This window comes from Thunnus thynnus, chromosome 16, assembly GCF_963924715.1.
Source record: "Thunnus thynnus chromosome 16, fThuThy2.1, whole genome shotgun sequence".
Taxonomy (NCBI): Eukaryota; Metazoa; Chordata; class Actinopteri; order Scombriformes; family Scombridae; genus Thunnus; species Thunnus thynnus.
In genome coordinates this window covers 9301924-9323617 of record NC_089532.1, presented here as the reverse complement: position 1 = coordinate 9323617, position 21694 = coordinate 9301924, and the positions used below count along the sequence as shown (strand labels likewise).

Genomic DNA, 21694 nt, shown 5'->3' with positions numbered 1-21694 from the left:
CTTATATCACCCCACTACTTACAGTGCTGTGCAAAGTGTTTAGGTACTTTAGATGTTTAGATTCTTATCCATAATGCAATACCATCAGGGAGGCCTTTGATTAATCCCAAATATATTCTGCAGCATGACGACGATGCAAAACATACAGCCGGAGTCATAAAGAACTTTCCTCACCGACAAGAAGAACAAGGAGTCCTGCAACAGGTGGTTTGGCCTCCACAGAGTGCTGATCTCAACATCATCGATCAGATTACACGAAGAGAGAGAAGCAGCTGAGACGCCTGAATCCACAGAAAAACTATTCGCTTGAAACAACCGACCTGCCAAATACCTTGAAAAATTGTGTGCAGGTGTACCGAGGAAAAATTGGTGCTGTTATAAAGGCGAAGCTGCTCAAAGCAAATATTGATTTGATTTAGGTGTCTTCTGTTTACTGAAATTGATTTGAAATGAACTATTCATGGCAATACTTTTGAAAGCATCCTCACTTTACTTTTAGTGCCTAAAACTTTTGCACAGTACTGTATATTGTTCTGTATCCATCCTAACCCATGATATTTATTATTTATCTGTATTAGTTCATAAAGAGGAAACAGGTGCACGTCTCCTGCACTGAAATTCAGTCAGGTGCTCTGCCTTAATAAAAATAAAAGCAGGATCTACTGTTTATTCTTCCCAACAAAGTCAGGAATAGTTAAAAACAGTGAAAAGAATCATCTCATGTGTGTATAAATTAATCTAAAAGCTCAATACATGAGGTGGTTCTTTTTGCTATATTTATTTATATTACTTTGCTTTGTGCTGTATGTACCTTTGTGTAGTAAAACCATCTATAAACACCTTTAAGTTAGATCCTTTTTACTACCCAATATTAGAATCTTTGTGTGTATTTGCCTCCATTTTTTGACTCCTAAAGTTAATATTGAGTCATTTTAGTCAGTCAGATTTACTTGTAATGCATTTTAAAATGCATTAAGCCTTTCCTGTGCAGTGTTTAGCCTGAGTCAATGAGCCTGTCTTGAATCTTAATGTGCAGGTCAGGTGATGGCTGCATGAATCCCAGCAGTGAAACCTGCAGGACAGTGATAGTTTTCCCTCTCTCAACATCTACCACCAGTGACTTTAAGCAGCATTAAACACCTTCTCCAACACCAGCTATAGAGGATTTTCATCACCACCTGCCATCCTTTTCACACAGTATTCACCCCTTCATTTCAGTTCAAGATAATTAGGAGGAACATGTCCAAGTATTTTTCATAAAGTATTATTTTCACTGTTCTCCTCGGTCTTTGTCTAGTTATTGTCTTTTGCGTAATTCAAATGGGCCAATAGGCTTTTAATGAGGACTTATAAATGGACTGAACAGTCTGTGTATTGTTGAAAAGGGCTGAACAAGTGTTGATAATCTCTCTGTCAGGTTTAACATGTGTCCTGTAGAGGGCAACCAAGTATCACACATAGCGCACATGTGTAACTACAAAAGACTTTAGCTGCTGTTTGTGCTCAAAAGTGAAACATTTCTGGTTTAGTAAGTGCTTGTAAACATGTAAAAGACCAAAAATGATCATTGCTTTGTCCTCAAAAATGTTTTTTTTTTTTTAACTTACTCTTATTTTTTTCAGGGCAGTCAGACATGTCAACAAGTTGGAAGTACCCATGGTCAGTGTCTCTCTTTCCACGATGCATCTCAGGAAAACAGGAACAAGACAAAACAGGTAGGAAAGACTTTCTGTTTTCTGTGAGGTTCTAGTGGACAAGGAGCAGCTTCTTCATACCTGACATCCTCTGGTCATGAAGTCAGGAAGATATAATAACTGTGTCACTGAAATGTTATGCTATTTTAACCCAGTGTAAAATAAATAAATGAGGGTTTTTCTATTCATCAAATGCTTAAGGATGTTTTGCTAAGATTAATACTTTTAAAACAATAATGATTGATGAGTAATGTTGCTGTTGTAGAAAGTAAACGCTGACCGTCGGATCCTCTAAAGAGCCTGTTTTGACTAAGTGAGCACATATTTCCTCATAGACATTAATGCCAACAGCATGTAGTTATTTAATACAGTTTGGATCTCCCTGCTTTAAATAACAGCATATGACCACAATGAAGTGAAATGAAGTATATAAACTGATTATCATATACGGTCTTGTTCTCATTAACGGAGTAGATCTTTTAAGATACATTTACTTTTAACAGCCTGCAATTACTTTGATATTTTTTAAACATATTTTCCTCCAATGACTTTAATAATAATACAATACATTTTTTGCAGATGGCAACGGCCTCTTTGCTTCCTGTAGTTGATAATATAAACTTAATGGGACCCAAATAACCACTGGTGAGCTGTGACGATGGCGGGCGTGGAAACAACTCGGCTTAAAAGTGAGTAGTATTTCTCTATTTTTTAATCATAATATCATAACTTTTACACTGTCTGACAAAAAATATCACAATAAATAATCCAAATTTGAATTTAAACTAAACACAAAGCATACTGGATCTAGCAAATCAAGAACATAATTTAGCTTTTAGCCTCACTAAGACTCTGGAATAACTCTTTAAAAACTCCCATTTACATCTTCTTCATGCGTTGACTTTTCCCAGTGATAAACATGTCGTTTTATGCTCTTCAGTCCACTTTATTTCTCTCATAACTTCACTGATGTTCCAGGATCTGTCTCCCTCTTCCTGTTTTTTATCTCCATTCATGAAAACCACTTTGGCACACAGTGGTTTTGTGTCTTTAAATCACTGTGCAAATAAACCTGACTTGACTTTTTTTGACACACTTTCACTAAGCAGTAAGCACACAGCTGCTGCTGCTGTGTGGTCAAGCGGCCTCACAAGACTCTAGGGTTTACTGCAGAGAGAGAGAGAGAGATGTGGCTGCCAAGTAATTATCCCCCGCAGCCCCTCTCCAAAATGCTAATGGTATTTACAGGACAGGGAGACGGAGAGGATACCAGCGGCAGGTGCAGCTGCTGGAGCATCATGCAGCACTGAGGAGTAACAGTGGGGTCATTGTGGATGTTTAAAGTGACGGACAATGATTCAGACTGGAATCAGATAAAACGGCGCACGGCTTTATCTCTTTCTTCGGTTCACTCATAAACTGCAGGCTCACAATTTGAGCCGTCACATAGTGTTTGGTAACTGGACGACATGAGTGCAGATTACAGGACATGGTGGCGCCATTGTGAGTGTTTGTTTTAGGACTTTGACTTAGATTAGCAATATTATAAATACTTTAGAATTTAATTAAGTGCAAAATATCAAAGATGCAGGATATAAAAGAGCAAAAACCTTTGTTAGAAAATCACTATATACTACATTGAGTCTTGAGAGTTTTTATATCAGTAGAATTGGAGGATTTATAAGGTAAACAGATTATTCAGGGGCAAAGACCTGCATTGAATTTCCCTTAAACAATTTTTTAGTGCTATTTAGCACAGAACTTAAGTTGTTGCTCAGTTTAACAATAATAAAATCAAAGGATGTGGTATAGAAGTATCCACCAGACATTTAATCACACAATCAATAACTGAGAGGAGACATTGGGATTATCTATTTGTTTCCTTTTCCCCGTTTGTCACTCTAAACAATTTCCCTGTTTATCTTTCATTCACATTTGTACAATATTGTGAAATATTACAAAGTTTGTCTTCTAATTTCAAGCTCCGATGTGCTTAGTAAGTGGTTGCATATTGAATCTTCTCTAAATATAAGGTGTTAATTATGTCGTCCAGCAGCATTTTAATGTTTGGGACAGTAATTTCCTTTTAGTGTGTGTGATTTCTTTCCTGCAGTGAGAGAACAGGAACAGTTTCAGAGCTGAATTAAGGTTCCCTGTGGATTCAGATGAGCCGAGGACGACTGATAAAGGATCTGGTTCTAGTTTAGAGGTAATGACTTTAGGGACAATCCTGGATCAAAACGGTTTAATTTTAGAACAGATAGCAGAAAGTTGTCTCAGTCATTTTTAAGAGGGGGGGGGGGGCGGTTCAGGAAACATCTGGTCAGCTGACCCGAGAGTCTTTAGTCACTGTGGACACACAATTCAGAAACCAGGGAGCTGCATCATGCTGTGCCTGATACTAATATAACAACTAAAATGTCATATTTTCTACTGAATTTGACTGTTAGCCAGTGGAGAGAAGCCAATATGAGAAAAGCATCAGTTTATTGTTAAACTACATAGTTTGTAAAGGCCGATCAGACTGCAAAACATCTACTGAGGTTCCTTATACGCTCTTAAACGTCAAAACTGTCAGTTGTTGAGATTTCAGCTGCAGAGCCATGTGAGAAAAATCTCCATTTGGCTGAGAAGGGATTGGGTTTGGAGATCTGAACAACAGAGTAAATATTTGGCAGTGGAGAGCTCTTGGGAGCTGCAGAGGACCCTCTCTAGCTGAAGCCAGCGGGTGTTAAATAGATTAAGAGGCTGTTGGGTCATTGTGGACAGAAAATTCCCGCTCTTTGGACATGACTTTTCTTTGCCTTTGCGTGTTTTTGCTCTCCAATCGAGTGCTCTCTGTAAACTATCCACTCCAGCTGACCTGCGTACTGTAATCCGCAGCTGTTTGTCAACCACTGGGAGGCTGTTGTGTGCAGAGAAAATGATGCTTTACAGTGGAGGGAGTCGTTCCTCTCAGATCTGATGTGTTTTTTCCTGAAAATATCTTGTTATATAACGTTTAGTTTTCAGGGACAAGACTTGTGATGTGCGTAAAGATCTTAAACCGGAAGAAAACGACAGAAGGAGGCTGATTTAAGAGCGTTTTGGCGCGATAATATAGGTCACTGACTTTGTTGAACTCTGAAAATCTAAAAGGAATTTAATACGTCCTGAATCACACATGTAATATTGCTTCAGACTATAGACTTGGCGGCAGTAGACGCAGAGCAGTAGATAGTGGCCCAGATCCTATTCAGCTCCATTCAAAACCATGACAACACGGAACAAGCTCGGATTTATCCTGGAAAGTTAAAGGACATTGTGCCGGGGCGTCAATCAGGCATTATTGCGGGACTGAACAAATGCAAAATCTTGACTGGAACAAATGCTTCCAACGGGTCTCGGACGCGGGGCTACATTTTCCCCTTTTGTTCCTCTCCTCTGGTTGGCATGTATTTGTGTTCGCTCTCGTCCGACCACCCAGGACGACTTGGGGAGGCATGTCCACTCTCCTCCCCGGCCTCATGCACCTCGCTGAAGTGGATGAGGGCCCGATATCAATATCAAATACTAGAGAGAGAGAGAGAAAAACACAGCCCCCACATAAGGCTGGATTCACGCTTTGCATTTAATGCGTTTTATATGTCTCGACGGACAAAAAAACCCAAAAAACCAGAGCGGACATATCAGCCTGTAGGCGTCAGTTTGGACAGAGAATGATCGGATCACTTTGACATAAGCGAATCACACAGTTGAAGTGTTAAATTTGGACAGAGAACAATCAAGACATGCAGTTTTAATTGGAAGCTACAAGCTCTGTGCGTGCAACATGATGAATTGTCGATCATTTGTCTTGATTACCAAATAATAAAATGTTGTCAGCAGTGATCAGTCATTGCTCCAATTTGTCAGAAGCTGAATCAGGCGTGTTTGGAGGTTGAAAATGGCATTTTTTTTAAAAAAAAAATTGCGCAATTAATTTGCCTCTTCAACAATATTATTTCTCAAAAAAATATGTCATGAAGTAAAATATCATCCACTGAGCTAAAAAAAGAAAACAAGAATTATCTGAATGTGTCCATAAACGTCAAAACTTCTCACGCCTGCAATTAATACGTCTATAATGGGCGTATTAGTTAAACCAACTGCAGGCATCACGCTAATTGCTCACTTTGTATGCAAATGTTAGACACGTTGTTTGGGCTAGAGGAGGAGGGAGGAGGAGGGGGTGAGGGAGGGGGGAGGTGGAGGGGAGTTTGATGATGGGACGGGCTCTGTTGTCAGTTGCCACCCAAGACGTGATTCAGCTCCAACAATTACCATTATCTGTTCCCCAGTTTGACGATACGGGACGAATCTGTAATGATGACGAGTGTTTCCTTCGCTCATTGTTGAAGCGCCTTTTTTTTTTTTTTTTTTTTTTTTTTTTACTCCGCACGTCCACACCTACCATCATTGGGTGACAGCACTCGAGCCATTCAGGTACTAAGCGGAGGAGGAGGCTTTATAAGCGAGCAGCCTTGTGTTGTTTGCAGCTTATGGAGTGCTGTTTGTGTAAACACTGAGCCTGTAGTGCGCACACACTGGTTTCCTAGCTGGTGTTTGGACAGTGCGTAAAAGTGGAGAGGATCGGATGCGGTTTTTTTTTTCTCTCCTTGGATAGAATTCAAGTGCTTATTTTTTTTTTCTCTTTGCGCAAAACAAACCGGATTTCACGGACGTAATGGCTGTTCCTACCAAGTTCAGTTTTTCAGTCAGGAGCATCTTGGATTTGCCGGAGCAGGATGCGGAGGCAGCGCCGCGGTCCTCCCCGATTTACTCCTCCTGCTCCTCCAGCTCGCCCTACACCTCCTGGATGGATTGCGACCGCAGCCCTTGCATATGTGAGTACACGTTTAAAGCCATGGCACGTTGATGGTGCTGAATTTATCGCATGCAATTTCATTAAAAAGCATGTGGATGTTAGAAAATCTCCTGGACGTATTTATATTTGTAAATTATAAGGAGCTGTCATCCAGTTAAGTGGATAGATAGATGACCTTTACCACCTCGAGGAGAATGTGCAAAAATGTTTGGTTTCACATTATTTCTATATTATTTATTCTAATTTTGACTAACCTGTTGTTGCCTTTCGTACAGCTTCGGATGAAGGCAGCCTTGAGGCCTCCCCGGACTCAACCAAGCCGGATGACTCGTCCTTGGACTCGGAGCCCGAGAAGAGCAAGAAGAACAAGAAGCGCCGAGTTTTGTTCTCCAAAGCTCAGACCCTGGAGCTGGAAAGGCGCTTCCGCCAGCAGCGGTACCTGTCCGGCCCGGAGAGAGAGCAGCTAGCCCGGGTCTTAAGCCTGACCTCGACCCAGGTGAAGATCTGGTTCCAGAACCACCGCTACAAGATGAAGAGGGGTCGGGCGGAAGGAGCGCTGCAGGACATGGAGATAGCTCAGCCTCCGGTCCTGCGCAGAGTCGTTGTTCCGATCCTGGTCCGGGATGGGAAACCTTTTCACACCTGCATACTTGAAGCGGATAAACCTGCCTGTTTACCGCCTCTTCAAGCGGTACCCTTCCCCTTAGCCTACCCGTCTCTTCAGCATCCGTCCCCCGTCGCTCTTCCTCCCAGATACCAGCACTTTCCAGCCGCGGCGGCCTCCAGATTGGCCTGGAGAGACTTTTGGAGCGACTCGGTCCAGTTTAATTCTTTCAAGTGAAATCCGCCTCCGCCCTCATTTCAATGCACAAACTCACTTACTATTGCATCAAATGTTTTCTGAATGTTTTTGCAAAATTTCGAGCAACTTAAACATTAAGATTTTCACTACAGAATGAAAAATATTTTGCACATTTTTTTTTTGGATATTTTGCGTCTTTCTGTGACTGTTTTTTTTAAAAATGCTGATAATATTTTCTCATATATGGGCTTACTGGTGTAGCCTGTAGATTTTTAATTATCTGGTGAGATAATGTATTTGTTTTTTATGCCTTTTAAAAATATAATATTTGTATAAATAACTTTTGTTGGAGACAAATAACGAACAGTAGGCTGCATTATGTGGTAATAGAAGAGATATGTAGCAGCAGTTAGCCTGAATGTTTGAAGGAAAAAATCATGTTATTTGTTGCCTTTAAGGAGACTTTCTTTAAAGGTTTTAACTGTATATTTTTTTTCTTTTTGTGAAGGAAACGATTAATAAAAACTTCCTCTTATTTTCTATGATATTTTCCAGTGTAATGTGTTTTTTCAGGACTACACCAACAAATATTTGGTGCTTTGTAATCTCTCAAAACCAGCTTCTATAGGCCCATTTATTTAAATTTTTCTTTTTTTAAACATCTTCAAAATGTGACAAGTTTAGACCTAAAGCTTTAGGCTGCATATATGTTTATATATGCAGCCTAAAATATATAAAAATCTAAAATATGTAGCAGGTCATGACTGGGGCCCAGAGGCTTTTATAATGTTAAAAAAACTAATTATGCACCCAGAAGCTGTGCAAACATCACTTATAAAAGGACTGGCTTTGGTTAAGCATAAGAATACCCAGTAAACATTACAGCCTCAGTCACTATAGCACCCTGTTGTCCTCTGGGCCCATGAGCTGCTTTTCACTTTTATACAATTAACTTTTGTTATTCTGCAAGCAAGTAAAGCTAAACGAGGCTGTGAAACTCAGGATTTATCTGGAAATGTTGTACATTGTAGGTTTGAAGAGGATGTGATTTTTTTTTTTTTAAGAGTCCAACAGGCTGAATTAATGGATAATTATCAACTTTTTTTTTTCAAGCACTCATCCTAAATATTTTACAAGAGAACTGAACAGGTGCAGTAATGGAGGGTAATGCTTTCCACCGTGAGAAAAAGATAAGAAAAAGGGGTTTTATATTGATGTTTTTCACAGTTTATTACAGTTTTAATAAGTTCTAACAGTGACTTCCAGTGAGCGTGGATTTAGAGAAACACTGGTCATATTCTCAATTAACAGATTCCCCTTCCTTGCTGAAGCATTTCCCCCCCTCATTTAAATATTTTATCATGAAAAATATGCCTCAGTGTTTAAAATCATGTCAGTTTCTTCTGTTTTCACGCCCCCTATAATGTTGTTTGCTCGTCCTGTGACCCTGGAGCCCATCGTCCCTGTCACCTGGCCCTTTGTCCCCCTTGCTGGGGCCACCTTGTATCACATATGGAGGGGACTGGCCAAACCCCTCAGCTCGCTGCATTTCCCCTTAAACACTCTTTTTGTCCATGTGTCTCCCTGTGAATGGACCATTGTCCCTCGGCCTAAAGGGACCTAGACAAAATCTTTAGTGTTTCAATTCCCGTGATGTTTAATCAGTCCCTGCGACAAATTTATGAGGTTTAACTGCACAATGGTGTTTTAGAGCATCTTGGGGTTTAAGGGTGACAAAGACAGGCTTTTAGGGGTTGCCATTGGTTTTTTAAGTTGGTCAGAAGAATTGTCTGAAAAGGATGGGCTTGTATTAGCCTGCCCATCCTATAGTTTTAGTCACTGGCCGGCCCCGGGGCCTCTGTTAGGAAAGTTATAAGGTCCATGTTAAAGAAGGCCACAGGAGGAGTTTTGTTAAGTTGTTGCATGTAACCTTTGATACCACATTATGTTTAAATGGGCCTTACTTAAAAACATTGATTTTATTTTCAAAATTTGTCATGTATTGGCAAGTTATTTAGAGTTATAAATGCATTTCAAGCACCAACATTTTCCCAATTATTGGCTTTTGAAAAACTATTATTGCATAGATTTTTTTTAAAGACTTGTTTAGGGGCATTTTCACCTTTTATTGGACAGCTGATAGTGAAGAGGCAGCCAGGAAACAAGGAGATAAACCAGAGCAAGACATGCAACAAAGGCTCCCAGTAGTAGTATGTGACATGTGCTGTAACAGTTCAGCTACCACAGTGTAGATTTTTATTAACGGTTTGTCTTTATCTATGTGCAAACACTATGATTGTCTAGAAAACTGTTTTATAGGCTACAATCAAATCAAACACAGGCTAATCATTCTCCAGACTTTGTCCCTCATGCAGCTGCTTGATTAAACAGCTCTTTAAGACACAGAAAATGGGATTAAATTAAAATCACATATGCAAATTCACAAAAAGATGCTTCAAAATGTCAAACTGAATTTATTTTATTTTGTCTAATTGGTATTTTGGGGGGTGTTACTGAAATACTGAAGCTTTTAGATTTGTTGGTTACATGATGAACAACACTGACAGTAAATTAGCATTTTATTAACTTGTGAGTTTTGCGGTATTTGGAGTTGATTTACTGCCTCTCCTGGAGCTGTGAGTAATGTGCTGCCAGCCTGAACTCACAGCAGGTGGAAAAGAGAGCACACGGTCAACTTTATAGACTCAGAGGCAGGAAAAAAAAACTCCCAAGTCCTCCAAAACAACAGAACAAAAATGGAAGAAGCTACATGTCCCAAGTTCCTGTCAGTGATGCCTGAAGCATCCAAAAAGCCTATTAAGAAGAGAATATGTACATACAGTGAGTGTTTGTCTTCTTGTAATCTCTTGTCACAGTTTGTATGTTTAAAAGTTGTTAGCAGTAGTGATTCCCCCCCCCCCCCACACACTTTCTTTTAGTGTTTCATTGTAAATTTTAGAGAACAGAAGGTTTAAAACTATATGGTTTCTCCAAGAGAAACGCAAACTTTCAACAAAAAGCAGAATTTTATGTAGCAGAAATCCATCTCACGACTCATCAGATTTATTATGTGATTATGTTGGAAACCACCAAAGTCGGTGATAGTTTAAGTCTGTGTTACAGCAAATGAATGACAGTTCTTATTTTCACCCTGCAGACAGAAGTTATTAATGATGGTGAACGTGTCTTAACGTCAGGAAGTAAATCAGAAAGAATAAAACACATTAGCAGCTATGACTGACAGTTAGTTGTTAGTTGTGTTTAGCTCCTGGTTCACACAGATACCACTTTGAAACATGTCAGACATTATCGATTAAACTGTCAGACTGTTTTCTTGATTAATCAATCATTTGTTTGATCTATAAAACATCAAAAAAACAGAAGAATGTCCACGACAATACCCCGAAGCCCAAAGTGGCGTAATGAAATGTCTTCTTTAGTCCAACAAACAATCCAAAACCCTGAACAATTCACTGTCATGTAAAACCAAAGAAAATTTTACATTTAAGAACCTGAAACCATCAAATCTTTGGCATTTTTCCTTTTAAAAAAAGTACCTAAAGAATTAAGCAATTATGAAAATAGTTGCTGATTCATTTTCTTTCAATCGACTAATTGATTAATGGACTAATTGTTGTAGCTCTATCAGACATAAAAGGTCTAAATGAAGAAATTCCAAATCCTTTCTAGCTGCTCCTCATGGCCGGTGCTTGAATAGGATATTTTAGACATAACTGGGTATCATTTAATGGCAGTGATCTGGAAATTCACTGGTATTTATCTGTAAAGTTACTCTTACATTATCTTCTGCACTTTAGTCTCAACACAGCCTGTTTGACATCACATCACACGGTATACTCTGCTCTGCTGTTAATAACATTAAGATGCCCTCTGTTGATGAATTTTTTAAAAAAAATTACAAAGATTTGATGCTTCCAGGTTCTTAAATGTGAGAATTTGCTGCTTTTCTTGGTTTTACATGATAGTAAGTTGAATTTGTTCTGGTTTTGGCCTGTTGGTTGGACAAAACAAGATATTTAATGACGCCACCTTGTGCTTTAGGATACTGTGGTGGATATTTTTCACAGTTTTCTGATGTTACAGATCAAACGAATAATCGATTGAGAAAATGATTGAACAGATTAATGAAAATAATTGCAGCCTTAATGTCTGACATGTATCAAAACAGCATGTTATCTGTGTCAATCTGTGTCTTTTTATTAATTATTATTATTTATTATAAAGTTGTCATTTATCTACTGTAACATGGACCTCAACTATCACTGACTGCAGCGGTTTCCAACATGATCACATAATATATCTGATGGGCCATGAGATGAATGATGGAAAATTCTGCTTTTTTTATCCGTCTTCTAAAGTGTTTTACAATGAAACACCAAAAGAAAGAAAAAAAATCAGTTTACTGATGTTTTATAGATAAAATGAATGATCAAGTAATCAAAAAGTAATCCAACAGATTAATCCTTTTTGCTTGTGCTTCGTAGGTCAAAGGTCAGATCAAAGGTGTAATGTGCAGGGTTGATCTTTGAAATCCCATGAATGGCTCCAATACACATACAGTTAATAGTGCAGTTATAGTTGTGTGTTCAGACATTCAAAACGTATTTGTACAGTGATGGTGTCGGTGCCTTTCATATTAGAAATATTGTATTTTGCAGTTAATTGTGAGTCATGTAAGCTGTTAATCGCATCTTCACTAAAACAGTGATTCCTAAAGAGATCCGTATAACATTTTAGGGGTCCCCAGATGTTTAAAAGGATAGTAAAGAATACGAAATATATACTTTAGTTATTTAGGGCTCTAAAATCCTTCACATGAAAAGGTCATAGAAGAAAAAATACAGTTTTTGGTTGTTAAAGTTGTTATCAATAGTGTGTTTTTCTTTCTTTTAGTGTTTCATTGTAAAACATTGTAGAGAACTATCTGGTATCTCATAAGAGAAATGCAAACAAAAAGCAGAATTTTATGTAGCAGAAACACATTTTCTTCTTGTTTTATTCCATCATTCATCTCACAACCAATCAGATTTATTATGTGATCATGTTGGAAACAACTGCAGTCAATGATCTCTGTATGTTCACACTGCAGACAGTAGTTATTAATGATGGTAAACATTTTCCTTTTTTCAACTACAGTAAGTGAATCAGAAATAACACAGAAATACATCTATTAGCTGTTTGGGGCTCTAAAAACCCCACTGGGAACCACTGGCTTATACTGGTTGAGTGGGATATAAACTCTGGTGGTGTTTGTGATCCATCCCTCCACTAGATGGCGGAATAATACACGGTATCATTTTGGAAACCGACTCATTCCCCTTCAGTAACATTTAGTTTAGTTCTTGTGATGAAGGCAGACGGTGATCCACTAGGGGACGTACTTCACTGGGGTGGGAAAAAAAAAAACACGTTTTACTCCTTGAACTCCCACTGCTGTAGTGCTTTGCAGACGTAGAAAAGATGGCTGTCTGCAGTGACGTATGGCCGCTTGGTGTGATGTCATGCAAGGTTGTGCTGCAGCGCTTTTAAACCGCTGTCCTACCCTCCAATAAGTCCTATGACCACCATGTTTAGAGGAAATACTGAAAACGACCTCCTCTCCAAAAAAAATAAATTAGTTATATGGATTTTGAAGCGTCTACGTCACACATATTTCCATTTATTTGTTTTATTTCCACACCTGTCAGGTATCAATCTGACCTCCTGTAGTTCACTTGAAAACTGAAAGAAAGACTCATGAGGTCATCAGCAGCAGCAGACGTCTCGTGAGTGTGTGATGGTGAAGTACAAACTGTCCAATTTTCTTTTTTTTTTCTTTTGTCACCTCCTCCTTTTTTTTTTCTTTTTTTTTTTGTCCTTCCCCCTCCAGCTCATTTCCTGGAGCTGTGAGAGTTGTCATGGAAGAAAACATGGAAAAAGTCTGAGCAAAGTTTTGAGGAGAAGCAGAAGAAAAAAAAAAAAAAAAGGAAAAGCTCGAGGCAGCCAATACAAGAGGAGGTTATTATTGCAGGCAGTTTGTTAAGATTGGATTTAATGGGGTCTACAGTAAGTTGGCTGCAGACCAGACGGGACATCAGTCTTGGTTTTTGGTTTTGTGGCATTTTTTTTGGCCACTGATATATTCACAAATGTTTGTGTGAAAGTGGAACTAAAATAGGCCTATTTTTGAAAATTGTAGAAAATCGTTTTCGAATGTAAAATAACCTCAGGTATAAAATCACCACATCTAAAAATTGAAAATTATATTCCTTTGGAGAGCAAGTATACATTTTACATCTATCCATCAAGTGCAAAAATGTATGGTTTTAATATTAGTTTAAAATTCCTATTAGAGAGCATTTAATGATATTTCTGTTTTACATATTTATCTCTTTACAGGGCCGCTGTCATATTTTTATTTGGACGTAAATATTCCAAGGGAAATGTGTATCTTCATACAACATATTATTGATTTTTTTTAATGGGGAATAATAACAGTAAGTAACTTCCCTCTTAGTTTTCATTGCACACACTTATTTTCATCCTGCTCACGGGATTATATCATGTACCAATCAGTTCAAAACAACAACCTGAAGCCTCGATAACAAAGGCTCGGTAGCCTCATGCCCGCCACTTCAAAGTGTCCTCATTATTCTCAGGAATTAGCCGGAACATTTGGACTAATTACCGCTAATTGGCCATAATAGCCCTGTGCCAGAACAGTGGAAAGGTACTGATTTAGATGATTAAGAATGTCTTTGCGAAATTCTCTAATTAAGGAAGGCATAAGCAAGATTTACCTTGGATGCAGAAACATTGCTTTAATTTTAATTGCCTGTGATTATATGGCCTGCGAATTATGCGCCCGCATCCCGGCTATCATCCAAACAATTTATTTTAACTGTAATATTTAGCCTTGAGCTATATGATAATATTGCTTCATTAAAGATAATTGTAAGGCGACGGGATGATATGGATTGTGGCGCGCGCGTGCAGGGCTCTTTAAATTGCAGCTGTGCAAGTCCACAGATTATCCTGCTGGATAACATGCGGGCAGCCGTGAAATATGCAGCCAGAAGCCGGTAAAAATGCAGAAGTGTGACTGATGATCCCCGTGACGGTCTGTCAGTGATCTGCATGTCACTGCTGTAATGTAACGGGACCACACATCTCACTGCTGCTGCTGCTGCTGCTGCCTGCAGTCTGACAGCTTGTTGCATCAATAAAAAAAAAGCTGCACAAGTAGGAAATAATTCACAGTTATATTTTTTATCAAATGAGACAAGAGAACAAGGTTGGAGCCGCCGAGGAATAAAACGGATCACAACATTACAACTGATTGTGTCTGCCACCAGAAGACGCTGTGTTGCTTTATTTCCTGTTTAAGGAGATATCGGCTCCAAACCTGCAGGCAAGCAAAAACACTTCTGCTGGGAGCTGCTGCAAGTTAGACCTCCTGACGAGAGCTTCACATTTAATAACATTATTTTATTTATATAACAGTTGTAGGTTCAGCTCCGGTATGATCCTGACATCCACAGAGTGTGTAAGTTAGAAGTTATTGTACCAATTTTAATTCGTCACTGCTTTTTTTCTGATTTTTGTAGCAGGAAGGACATAAGTTGGCAGCCATAATGACTTGCACTTAAAGCAGTTGTCTTGTGTTATATTGAAATATTGATAAATATGTAAAATATGCTAATACAGATTAATGCACAAGTAAAAAAATATACTGGTAATGTAAACTAGCATTACATTAAAAAATACAGCAATGGTGATAATAACATCTTGTGTAATTTCATGATTTTCTGCTTTGAAATAAATTCCTATTTTTGTCACTTTTAGGTGGAAATGGCAGGAAAAAAGGAGACTAAAAGCTTGCTTGATGTTTGGCTCTAAGAACAGCATTTCTCGACTTCAACGCTGTTTGGGTGGAGGCAAAAAAAAAAAAAAAATCTTTTTTCCTCTGCATAAAACATTTTTAGAAATGAGATATGATTGAGTTAAACTGTTACGGCTCCTTGAGCATTAAGGCAAGATGCTACTGAGGGCTACCTTGCGTTGTGCTGCAGGAGAGTGCTTGAACGCCGTTAACTTCACACGAGAGCCTCTTCTACTCCAGACTCTATTTTTTTTTTTATACCGGGTCTCTTAGACGAAGTGTGTGCATCTGAATTTAGGTGACACGCTGCTTGCGTCCAATGATATCAAAAGAAAAACACGCGGTGGGGGTTAATCATTTACGCAGCCACTTAACACGCGGATGTGTATTTATTTACTTATCAGTATCAGTCAATTTCCCTCCCCGCAAGTGCACTTTTGCATGTCTGAGTACGATAAGGCATAACACAAACAATCCTGCAATCACTGGAGGCCTCTCATGGCCATTAAAAGTCAGTAGTTCAACTGAGGAGTGGTTCTCCAACTCTCAAGTCCATATAGGCCTCCTTTCATCAAGAGGCCCTCGTAAACATCACTACAGTTAATAAAGTGTATTGTGGTCACTGCAATCCCAAGGTGCAGCCGTGTGTTTATCAGCGACAGCAACAAGTCACAAACTCTAAATGCATCAGCTGTGGAGCCCCGGACACCGCCTGCAGCCACTCTGCGCCGCCGGGATGAACATTTATGATCATGTACTACAGCGTTTATGTTATTGTTAGTGGGAGGAGAGCACATGTCTTGTAAGTGAAATTACGCTCGGCGTAAAAAAAAAAAAAAAAAAAAAAAAAAAAAAGGAGGCTATAGAGCTGTTTTGTATTGTTGCCGATGCCCCGCCTCTGATGGTAGCCTTAAACCTGGCACCCAGCTAAAACAAACCAAAGCCAGCACCGAGCTCCCACTCAATCCAATTAAGGCGGACTTGAGGCGCTCTCCTACGTGTTCATCTACCAGGATCGACGTTGAGACAACAGGAACCAGAGGGGCTTTGGCCAAAAAAAAAAAAAAAAAAAAAAAAAAAAAAAAGGAAAAAAAAAAAGAGAGAGAAGGAGAGATTGCCTTGCCTTCTAATTTCTCCCTCTCCAGCCCCAGAACAATGTCGATGAGCCCAAAGCATACGACTCCTTTTTCTGTTTCCGATATCTTGAGTCCCCTTGAGGAGAGCTATAAGAAAGTAAGTATGGAGAATAACAACTTGGGGGCACCTCTCACTTCTTACCGGCAGCCGCAGGTCTCTCAGGCGGCGATGCAGCAGCACCACATGGGCCATAATGGGACTGTGTCTGCGGCTTACCACATGACTGCGGCAGGTGTTTCTCAGCTGTCACACACGGCCATGGGGGGCTACTGTAACGGCAACATGGGCGACCTGCCGTCTTACCAGGACGGCATGAGGGGCAGCGCCACGGCCACCGGCTGGTACGGAGCCAACCCAGACCCGCGCTTCTCCACCAGTAAGTATACCGCACCTGTTTGACTCCAGCTTTGAGTTATCGCAGGTCCTATATGCATGCTTTTTGTTTGTTTGTTTGTTTGTTTTATGCTGCGTTTTAGTGCTTGCTGTATTGTTTCTGACACCTGCGCGCGTTTGAGCACCAAGGTGGACACTTTCCATACCCCTGTAGGTTAAATGAGTTATTATTTTTTATTATTAGGAAGGGCAAAGATCAAGCAAAATCCCCCCTGCATTTCATCCAAGGCAACATCTGGAAAAAAAAGTCTCATCAGAGGAGCTTTCATGCCCAGATTTCCCTCTCAGCTGTGCGCGTGTATGCAAGATAATTTATTAACCAGTGTCCCATGCTTTGTTATATTAATTCAGTAATAATATGGTATCTTGCATGAGCTTTTTGCTGCACTGTGTGCCTAGAAATTAAGTTGATTGCCTATAATTTGACAAGTCGATAATATAAGAATATGTGTTTTGACACGCGTTGGAGTTTTGTATTTATGGATAAGAGCACCTGATCCTTTGGAAAGCATTTTTTGCTCAGCTGCCTGTCAAAACTCAGACTATGTTGCACGTTTTTTTTTACTGCCATGAAAAAAATTATCAGGGTTGTAATTACATGAATGCCAGGTTTAATGATATTATAACCAAGTTGTATCAATCAAATACTATCTCCAAACTCAACCACAATTTTCCAGAAGGTTTTTCCCATAAAAAGGACACAATAATATTTCACTGTCACACTGCTTCAAAGTGAAATCAGGTATTTTATTGTGTTTATTTTTCTTTCTCGCAGTTTCTCGCTTCATGGGCTCGTCGTCGGGGATGAACATGGGCAGCATGGGCAGCCTCAGCTCCCTGGCAGACGTGGGTAAAGGCATGGGCTCTCTGTCCAGCACCCCGAGGAGAAAGAGGCGAGTTTTGTTCTCCCAGGCGCAGGTGTACGAGCTGGAGCGACGCTTCAAGCAGCAGAAATACCTTTCGGCGCCGGAGAGGGAGCACCTGGCAAGTATGATCCACCTCACCCCGACCCAGGTGAAAATCTGGTTTCAGAATCACCGGTATAAGATGAAGAGGCAGGCGAAAGACAAAGTGTCCCAGCAGCAGATGCAGCAGGACAGCGGCTCCTGTCAGCAACAGCAGCAGCAGTCCCCCCGGAGGGTGGCCGTGCCGGTGCTGGTGAAGGACGGGAAGCCGTGCCAAGGCAGCGGCCACACGCCCACATCCTCCGCACAGACCCACCACCAGCAAGGTGGTAATGTCATGATCATGTCCAACAACACGGCCGGCCTCGGGCAGCATCAGAGCCAGCAGGTGGGAAGCACAGGTCACTCTCCAGATTTGGCGCCGCACTCCTCCAGTCCGCCGTCACTGCAGAGCCAAGTGGCCGGCCTCTCCCACCTGAATTCCCCCGGCGCAGAGTACGGCTCGGCCCTGCAGTGTTCAGCCCTGTTATACGGCAGGACGTGGTGACAAGAGCACCGGCTATCATTTAAACCTTCTTCTATTTAAGTAAAAAAAAAAAAAGAGAGAGACACTTTTCTTTCAAGACAGTTTCACTGTAAATGTGCGCATTTGAACAAGAACCTTGTGAAATCGGTGGCAGCAGCTCCTCTTGAATTTCCTGGAGGGAAAGTTTTTGGAGGGAAGTGTGACTCATACCGAGAGAGGAGAGGAGAGAGAAAAAACATTTTTGACCAGAAACTGCGGATGTGAAAGTCTTGGGATTTATTTATGTAAATTATATTGAGACAAAAGAAGAATCAGCAGTCATATAGGCCGCATTAGTTGAGGGGGGGGGGGAGGCATATAGACTACAGGACTGCTGTATATGGGTGCTGTTAAAATTCCTCCCCACAAACAAACACACATGACTCTGATTTATAATAGAATTTAATGTAAGCCGTAGATCTAGCGTGTATATTTCTGTAAAAGGTTTGAATTTTAGCTATCTGTTGTACAAAGTTTTTGACGCTCTTGCCGGTTTGTTGTCGTTTCATTGGTATTTGTACGTTTTATTTCTTTGTAACTTATATAGATATTTGACTTACTACAAAACAGTCCTATTAATAAATTATGGAAACAAGATAGTTAAGGGTTTTTTTGTGAAATATGTCGTCATATGCGGTGTTAAATGGCGGAAGTAGGCCTGGAGTAAACCGGATTACGCACAAACCGTTGTGCGTAATTATTATTATTATTATTATTATTATTATTATTATTATTATTACATTTTTACAATTTTTAATAGAATTTTCTTGACATTTTTAATATATTCTTGGGCTCACTGTGGGAAAATGATCTTCTGGAGAACAGATATACTCCATGTTGCCAAATATTTTCAGGCTTGGCACAGTGAAGAAACCAAATAGCCTACTATATCAACACTATATCAACACTCAGGCTCTTTCTCTGACACGACAATTAAATGTTGGAGCCTATTTTTCTTTTTTTTGTTCTTTGACAAATCACACACAGCTCGGGCTTATCGTTAAAGGCTCCAGCTCACACAAGCATGACCTGCAGAGTAAACCGAGCCTTTATGTGCCTTCTTTTTTCTTTACTCTCTCTCTCTCTCTCTCTCCCTCTCTCTCTCTCTCTCTCTCTCTCGCTCTCTCTCTGTGTATGTGTGTGTGTGTGAGTCAGAAAGGTGAGGTCTCTCGGCTCCCAACATCAAACACAAACGCTGCTCAAAGGACAGCTTATCGATGAAAATCCCTGACCAAACAGCGCGGCATTCTTCTCAAATAACTTGCGAGGCGAACTGTCGACGCTGGACTATCAGCTGACTTATCAATAATCAATCAGGGGATTGAAAGGGAAACGGCGAAAGGCTGTTTATAGCGTCAATAACAAACATGTCTTCACAAACATTTTTTTTTCTTGAAGATCAGGCTGTATTTCATGTCTCAGTTTAGACACGACGGTGACAAATGTTTATACAGACGGCCGCAGTGAGGAACGTGTTATTTATTTTTCTGTAGGTGAAATCTCGGTAAATAAAAGCCATGACAGTCATTAGGGACCCTTATAGCGTTTTAGGTCTTATAGGTCTTAAACAGTAAACAATCTGGTTGCTAAGCGACAAAGGTAACGACAGATGATTTTTTTTTTTTTTACGGTGCAAATAAGTTGTTTAAATCCAGTGTTGACACATATCATATAGCTATAATTTTAAAAAGTTGCGGTTTGAAGGAAACTATTATAAAGCTTGATAAATGTTGTATTATACGCTAAAATGATTTGATAGCCTACAGTGGAGTTTCGTATTTTCTCCTTTATCTGCCTATTCATCTCCTCGAAAAAAAATGCTGCAATTCTTTAAGTTAGAATTAGATTTTTTTTTTAAATCTTGACATTTATCTGTTGTCATGAGCTGAATGATCATTTGTGTACCCGGAACTAGTTTGTGAGGCTATTTGTTTTCTCTTTATTGGCGTATTTTATTTTAAATTTCAAGAATCACGACTTAATTTGGGATCTATTTACTTATCGTCTTAATGTAAGTCCTACAATGGAAAAGCCAACGCTAATTAATTAATTGATCAACCTTAAACGCATCAAACTATTCGACCTACCTCTACCAAAAAATAAATAAACACAAACCACCTGTTTATCAGCAAATAGGCTAAATAAATGCATCAAATATCAGGTACATCTATTGTGAATTATCGCTTATATGCAGTTTGCACCTGACTTCTGATCGAAGGCTTCTTGCTGATTATCCTGCGTGTTTCCTGATATTTACAGCGTCCAGCATTTTTTTTTTTTGCATTTTGAGCCACATAGCTGTAAGATATGATGTCTTAAAATTACAGGCTGTATGATGACCTGCAGAAACATGATGCACACACCGTTTTCTGTTAATGCAACCTTTAAAAATATGTGTTCTCTTCTCAGAGGTTTGTTATGAAGGTTTTGATTCGGACTCTGCAGCACATTTTTGGCTCCTATTCTGTAATTATAGTGAGAATGGAAATATTTTTGAGTGCATTGTTGCTCTAATTTCAGGCGACACTCACTTTTTATTTCTTGATGTGTAACATAAAAACCCCTTTTTGTTCTTATATGTTGTTATGCACTTCTTATCTCACATTATTAGGAAACTAAACGCACAGATTTGACTCTTTTCTGATTTTGCGTGTGTCCCTTTAAGGCAGCAGTAGCAGCCAGTTAGGCCACCAGGCTGCCCCCCCCCCCCCCCTCCCACCCCCTCCCAAAAAAAAAAAAAAAGCCCCTTTTGGACTTTAAAGTGAGACCTTAACCAGCATCAGAAACTATCTTCTATTAGGTATTTTGCAGAGCTGGTTTTGTTCGGGGGAGAAGTGAGAACTTTGGGATTACATTAACATGTCTTTGGCGCGGTGTGTGGTCTTTGTGTGCAGCTTGTAGCTGTTGAGAATGACTTGTTGGAAGCGTGTGTGCTCTCATCGCTCTCTTTTGTAGAAACCCACAGTGCAACTCCCCAAGTCCTCCTGGCTTTATGGTGGGCTGGTCTCCATGAACCCCAAGCAATTAGACCCTAATCTCAAGGTAATCATATTTGAGTTAGTGGCTATAGCTGGTGAATTTTATTCGCCTGTTTAGCTTCATTATTACCTTTGGTCGATATTTAGCATTCAGAACTGCTGTTTTATGTTTCAGTGGAATGTAGATACAAATTCATTTCCATTTTGAGAGGATATCAAACACCGGTGCGTCTTAAAATTGAAGGGTTGACTTAAATCTTTACTGTGGCTTCGACAAGTGGAAACAAAACAAAATATATCGTTTTAAAGAATTTAATTTATTATACAATGTATGAATTTTGGCACTTTGTAATTTTGTAAATGTCAGTTTAAACCATTAGGCTAATCATCATTTCGTCTTGTTTTCTGCGTTAAACTTGTTATTTTTGTTAACGTAAATGACAAATTGTAGGTTTGTTTCCATTGTGCACTTTCACTGCTTTAAGTTTAAAA

At 39.6% G+C, this 21694-nt stretch overlaps 2 protein-coding genes across 4 annotated transcripts; both read left to right on the top strand.

Moving 5' to 3' along the window:
* Positions 1–310: 310 nt before the first annotated feature.
* Positions 311–18823, top strand: nkx2.1 (NK2 homeobox 1). 3 transcript variants are annotated; one of them, XM_067613760.1, is made up of 4 exons: positions 311–1715; positions 2274–2383; positions 16509–16737; positions 17530–18823. In XM_067613760.1, exons 3-4 carry the CDS (start codon positions 16530–16532, stop codon positions 18204–18206), a joined length of 885 nt encoding a protein of 294 aa, XP_067469861.1. In that variant the 5' UTR covers positions 311–1715; positions 2274–2383; positions 16509–16529; the 3' UTR covers positions 18207–18823. The 3 variants fall into 3 exon arrangements, with proteins under 3 accessions (XP_067469861.1, XP_067469862.1, XP_067469860.1); XM_067613761.1 differs by lacking the exon at positions 311–1715 and adding an exon at positions 1747–2007; XM_067613759.1 differs by lacking the exons at positions 311–1715; positions 2274–2383 and having other exon boundaries at positions 12422–16737.
* On the top strand, positions 2397–7887 carry nkx2.9 (NK2 transcription factor related, locus 9 (Drosophila)). The gene is made up of 2 exons (XM_067613767.1): positions 2397–6559; positions 6816–7887. Exons 1-2 carry the CDS (start codon positions 6400–6402, stop codon positions 7379–7381), a joined length of 726 nt encoding a protein of 241 aa, XP_067469868.1. The 5' UTR covers positions 2397–6399; the 3' UTR covers positions 7382–7887.
* Positions 18824–21694: the final 2871 nt, after the last annotated feature.